The 6,000-nt window shown below is 49.0% G+C and overlaps 1 protein-coding gene across 1 annotated transcript in view; it reads left to right on the forward strand.

Annotated features, from left to right (window-relative positions):
* Nucleotides 1-6,000, forward strand: part of ern1 (endoplasmic reticulum to nucleus signaling 1) — a gene marked incomplete at its 3' end in the record, with an annotated part of 50,686 nt that overhangs the window by 10,006 nt on the left and 34,680 nt on the right. Inside the window, 1 exon segment of the mRNA XM_080523604.1 lies at nucleotides 3,801-3,921. Coding sequence (XP_080379730.1) covers nucleotides 3,801-3,921 — 121 coding nt within the window.

A 6,000-nucleotide genomic window follows, 5' to 3' on the forward strand; every position in this document is an offset into this window, starting at 1 on the left:
CAGCCAGATTCAGGGCTAGCAGTCAGATTCAGAGCTAGCTAGCAGACAGATTCAGTGCTAGCAGACAGATTCAGAGCTAGCAGACAGATTCAGAGCTAGCTAGCAGACAGATTCAGTGCTAGCAGCCAGATTCAGTGCTAGCAGCCAGATTCAGAGCTAGCTGGCAGACAGATTCAGAGCTAGCTAGCAGACAGATTCAGAGCTAGCTAGCAGACAGATTCAGAGCTAGCTAGCAGACAGATTCAGAGCTAGCTAGCAGACAGATTCAGTGCTAGCAGCCAGATTCAGTGCTAGCACAGGGCAGGGCTGGGCCTGCTTCTGCTAGTGTTGCGGTCTGGGTGAGTTAATGGGTCCGGTTGGTCGGGAAGAGGCGGCGGGCGGAAACAACAAGACTGTGATTCAGAGACGACCTGGTGACTCAGCCAGGGAGCTGCGGCCTGCTGCTGCTGCTGTAGTCTGGTGGCTCTGGACGCCATGTGCTCGGGCCTGGCTCACTGGGCTGTGTGTGTGTGACTCTGTGTGTGTCTCTGTGTGTGTCTCTGTGTGTGTCTCTGTGTGTCTCTGTGTGTGTGTCTCTGTGTGTGTGTGTGTGTGTCTCTGTGTGTCTCTGTGTGTGTCTCTGTGTGTCTCTGTGTGTGTGTCTCTGTGTGTGTCTCTGTGTGTCTCTCTGTGTGTGTGTGTGTGTGTGTCTCTGTGTCTCTCTGGTGTCTCTCTATGTCTCTGTGTCTCTCTGTGTCTCTCTGTGTCTCTGTGTATGTCTCTGTGTGTGTGCGTGCCTCCACGTGCCTGTGTGTGTGTGTGTGTGTGTGCATGTCTCCACGTGCCTGTGTGTGTGTGTGTGTGTGCGTGTGCGTGCCTCCACGTGCCTGCGTGTGTGTGTGTGTGCAGCGCTTCCTCCCCCCTAAGTGGCTGAGTGTTATTGAAGAAGAGCCTCTTAGTAATTATAGACACACACACACACACACACACACACACACACACACACACACACACACATTATAGCCCAGCGACCGGCCTACAGCCACAGGGGCTCGGTCCTCTACCCTCAGGCCTCCTTTTATAGGAGGGAGGAGGGGGGGAGGGGGGGTCACAGACGTCCATGCTGATGCTCCCGAACCCCCCCCCCCCCCACCCAGGTCCAGGAGGAGGGGACCCTAGATGAGGGGGGCGGGGCGGGGGGGGCATGTCCTCTCTTGTTAGCCACTAATAAGGGGGTTCCTGAGACAGTCACCTCTCACAGACCTCCCTCCCAGACTGCCGAGACCGCAGGACACTCTCTGGGTGACTACCAGATGTGGCGGGGGACGGGAGAGGGAGGGAGGGAGGGAGGGGGAGGGAGGGAGGGAGGGAGGGAAAGAGAGAGAGGGAGAGAGAGGCAGAGCTGAGCCCTCTAATGGGTCATCAGGGCGGTGGCAGTGGTGTGTTTTTTGTTTTATTTTGCGGTGGAGACATCGCCCTCACACACACACTGGTGCTAGCCACGGCCCAGACCACACACACACACACACACACACACACACACACACACACACACACATACATCTTCTCTTTCTTCACACCACTGTGTCTATTCTTTCTTTTGTTCTTTCTTTCGTTCTTTACTTCCTTGTTTGTTTCTCTCTCCCTCTCTCTCTCTCTCTCTCCCCCTCCCCCTCTCCTCCTCTCCCTCTCTCTTTCTCTCCCTCTCTGTCTCTCTCTCCCTCTCCGAGTTCTGTCCATTCCTCCCTGTGTGTACTGTTCCCATGTGGGCTTGTGTCTCTGTGTGGGAGGGAGGGGGAGGGGGGAGGGCGTCCACATGGTCTGCGCAGCCCACTCTTCATCTGTGCAGTGAGAAGCCTCTCATATCTGTTCTTCATTTTACATTTCTTTTTAAAATCTTTATCCAAAGCGACTTACAACGACGAGTACATTTGACTAAGTAGGTGAATCATCTACCCATCAGTTAGGGTTGGGGGTTAGCTGCAGGAAACAGTCATCTGTGCTCAGGCCTGGGGCCAAGGGTTCTGTAGTAAAACCAGCCATGCGTTATCACACCATGTCAACATGCTACACAGCAGTCCCGCCTCTCACTCTCTCCCTCCCTCTCTTTCTCTCTCTCTCCCTCTCTCTCTCCCACCCTCTCCCCCTCTCCTCCTTTCCCTCTCTCTTTCTCCCCCCCTCTCTCTCTCCCTCTCTCACTCCCTCTTTCTCTCTCTCTCTCTCCCTCGTTCTCCCTTTCCTTCTCTCTCTCCCTCTCTCTCCGCCTCGCTCTCTCTCCCTCTCTGAGTTCTGTCCATTTCTTCCTGTGTTCCCAAGACCGCCTCTCGCCTCTCCCCCCCCACCTGCACGCCGCTGCCACTTTGTTTTCCAAGTTATATATCGTTTTAAGAAAAGGAGCATCGTAATTCATTGTAATAACATGTTCAGATGTTATCAGGCAGACATTCTACACTGCGCTCAGAGACTCAAGAGATAACAGCTATAGCAAGAGATAGGCCTAACAGCTGCGTTGATGCTTTTTTCCCCACACAGACTAATTGATCAGGAATCAATAAGGGAATCCATAAAGAATCGGGCCGATAAGCAGAACCGATCGTGGCGTCTGCACTTAGCGTAGGGAGCTAGCTAGTAGCTACGCTAACCTCTCATCTCCTGACCGCTGCGGCCCATCTGGGTGCCCTGAGAGGAATGGATGCAGCGCTAGCGCTAATGGTGGTCTGATAATGGATATAGCACTAGCGCTAATGGTAGTCTAATAATGCATATAGCGCCCATCCCCTCCCCTGTTCTCCTTCTCCAACACTTCCCAGGATGCATTGTGTTTACTAGGGGAAACAGTCCGCCGTCAGTAAGCGTTCCTCTGTTGCCATAGAAACGGCAGGAGTGAGAGAGAGAGAGAGCTAGAGAGAGAGAGGGAGGGTCACATGCCCCTAAACCTTCTTTAGGTCACGGTTAAGGCGCCGTGCCTGTTTTACTGATGGCCTCTTAGTAAAGAAGCCCGCTCAGTACTCTGGGCTATGGAGTCATTAGCCCGTTGTAATTAGCTCCTAATGAGCTGTGATACAGGATACTGTGATCAGTAATGCGCTCATGTAATTAGTGGATCAAAAGATGATTATTCATGGTAGCAATGCTGCTCGGCACACTCATTTAGCAACACGTGACATCCAGGATGGACTGAGTGGTGATCTCACGCTGAACGAACGTCAAGTCTGGGGGACAAGGAATTCTAGGAGTAGGGTCATGTAGGGTCACCCCCCCCCCAGTGGTAAAGACGATCCTCTGTATCTCTGTGTGTGCCTGGAGGGTGTGCTGTGTGTATATCAGGTTGTGTGTGCTGTGTGTATATCAGTGTGTGTGCTGTGTGTATATCAGGGTGTGTGTAGTGTGTGTATATCAGGTTGTGTGTATATCAGGTTGTGTGTAGTGCGTGTATATCAGGGTGTGTGTGTGTAGTGTGTGTATATCAGGGTGTGTGTGAAGTGTGTGTATATCAGTGTGTGTGTGTAGTGTGTTTATATCATGGTGTGTGTGTAGTGTGTGTATATCAGGGTGTGTGTGTATATCATGGTGTGTGTGTAGTGTGTGTATATCAGGGTGTGTGTGAAGTGTGTGTATATCAGTGTGTGTGTGTAGTGTGTGTATATCAGGGTGTGTGTGAAGTGTGTGTATATCAGTGTGTGTGTGTGTAGTGTGTGTGTATCAGGTTGTGTGTAGTGTGTGTATATCAGGTTGTGTGTACATCATGGTGTGTGTGTGTTGTGTGTGTATATCAGGGTGTGTGTATATCATGGTGTGTGTGTGTGTTGTATGTCCTGCAGGGTCTCTGTGGGGCCAGCAGCGTGTCCCTCCCTGAGAGCCTGCTGTTCGTCTCCACGCTGGACGGGAACCTCCACGCCGTCAGCAAGCGGTCGGGCTCCATCAAATGGACGCTGAAAGAAGGTAAGTGGAGGAGAGGGAGGGAGAGAGAGAGAGAGGGGGAGGGAGGGAGAGAGAGAGGGGGAGGGAGGGAGAGAGAGAGAGAGGGGGAGGGAGGGAGAGAGAGAGGGGGAGAACGAGAATTTGGTGTAATTCACCTGTTTGTTTGCGGTTCTTTCTCTAGCCAGTGTTTCCTGGTTCAGGTTACACCTGCGGGACAAAGCTCCTTTGTGGTGCGCCTCAGGGATCGCCACTGAGACCCCTATAGTTGCGGAAGTGGAAGACTGGCGCAGTGTTGGTCTTTTGTTGGATAGTGGCAACCAGACTCAGGAACAGGAACATTGTACCGAGATAGAGTTACACAATGGCATAGAAAACTGTGTGTTTCTTACCCCATCACCGTATCGTTACACATACTGATACTGGGATTACAACTGTTAGGGCACTAAATAGGACGTGGACACGGCCCTGGGTAATCTCTTAAACCGGACCAGACCCAAATTCTGCTTTGATTTGATTATTGATGACTTTATCTCCTTGTTATGTGTAGTTTCTCTGAACTGTGATCTGAGCATATCCACACACAACCTCAAGGTGTCACCTCGGGAGCTTAGAATGATAAGGTTCTATCTCCGTTTAGAATGATAAGGTTCTATCTCCGTTTAGAATGATAAGGTTCTATCTCCGTTTAGAATGATAAGGTTCTATCTCCGTTTAGAATGACAAGGTTCTATCTCCGTTTAGAATGATAAGGTTCTATCTCCGTTTAGAATGATAAGGTTCTATCTCCGTTTAGAATGACAAGGTTCTATCTCCGTTTAGAATGATAAGGTTCTATCTCCGTTTAGAATGATAAGGTTCTATCTCCGTTTAGAATGATAAGGTTCTATCTCCGTTTAGAATGAGAAGGTTCTATCTCCGTTTAGAATGAGAAGGTTCTATCTCCGTTTAGAATGATAAGGTTCTATCTCCGTTTAGAATGATAAGGTTCTATCTCCGTTTAGAATGAGAAGGTTCTATCTCCGTTTAGAATGATAAGGTTCTATCTCCGTTTAGAATGAGAAGGTTCTATCTCCGTTTAGAATGAGAAGGTTCTATCTCCGTTTAGAATGAGAAGGTTCTATCTCCGTTTAGAATGATAAGGTTCTATCTCCGTTTAGAATGATAAGGTTCTATCTCCGTTTAGAATGAGAAGGTTCTATCTCCGTTTAGGGTAGTTCAGAGATATTGAGCGTCAACGTTTTTACATTCCATTATGTTTTGTGAGATGGAACCTTTGTATTTTATGAATTTCTAACTAAAAAAATGTAATGTAAAAAAACAAAATTTGGACAAAAATGAAGATAGAACCTTATAATTCTAACGCCACGACCTATCAACCTCATCCTGCTTTTGCATCTGATGATCATCCTATTTTGAATGTCAGAAAGCAGTTTGGTTTTAGGCAGAGTATTAGTGTATTGCCTAAAGAAGGTCTATGACTGAAAGCTCGCAATAAACCAACGTTTTTGCACAGCGTTTGAGTGTGCGGATGCTGTGATTTTGCACTCTATTGATACTCTTCAGTTCCAGCACCTCAGCAAAGTCTGATCACGGATGAGCGGTGGTATTTTCACCATTTAGGCTATACTATATACTAGGCCTAATACTATAGAGTATTAGGCTAGTCAAATAGGGCTTTCAGCACCAGAGGTCACACTATTTCATACTCATTTCATACTAATTCATAGTATTAGTGGGAGGCAGACTGTTGGTCTATGAAACGGTTCAGCTTCAGTCAAGTGTCAAAAGAGACCGTTTCTCACCATCTCTCACACTATTTCTGAGGTAAAAAAACAAAAAGAACACCAGATGTTTTTCACGTGTGTTCTTTGCTCCGCGGGGCCCCATGAGTAAATGCGGAGGGGAAGGCTTCTGCCGCGCATGCTAACCTGCTAATCATTAACCGAGAGCAGCCGCTCACCAAGGGCACAGCGGGCAAGGGTGAGCCGCTCTGCTGTAACACGACCCGCGCTGCTATCTAAACATCCTGGCCCAGATTGGCCCGAAAGCAGGTAGAATATGCATTGGCGTGATTAGCGTGATTAGCATGCTAATGTGGTG

This window comes from Nansenia antarctica (assembly GCF_963989245.1).
Source record: "Nansenia antarctica genome assembly, chromosome: 2".
NCBI classification, from domain to species: domain Eukaryota; kingdom Metazoa; phylum Chordata; class Actinopteri; order Argentiniformes; family Microstomatidae; genus Nansenia; species Nansenia antarctica.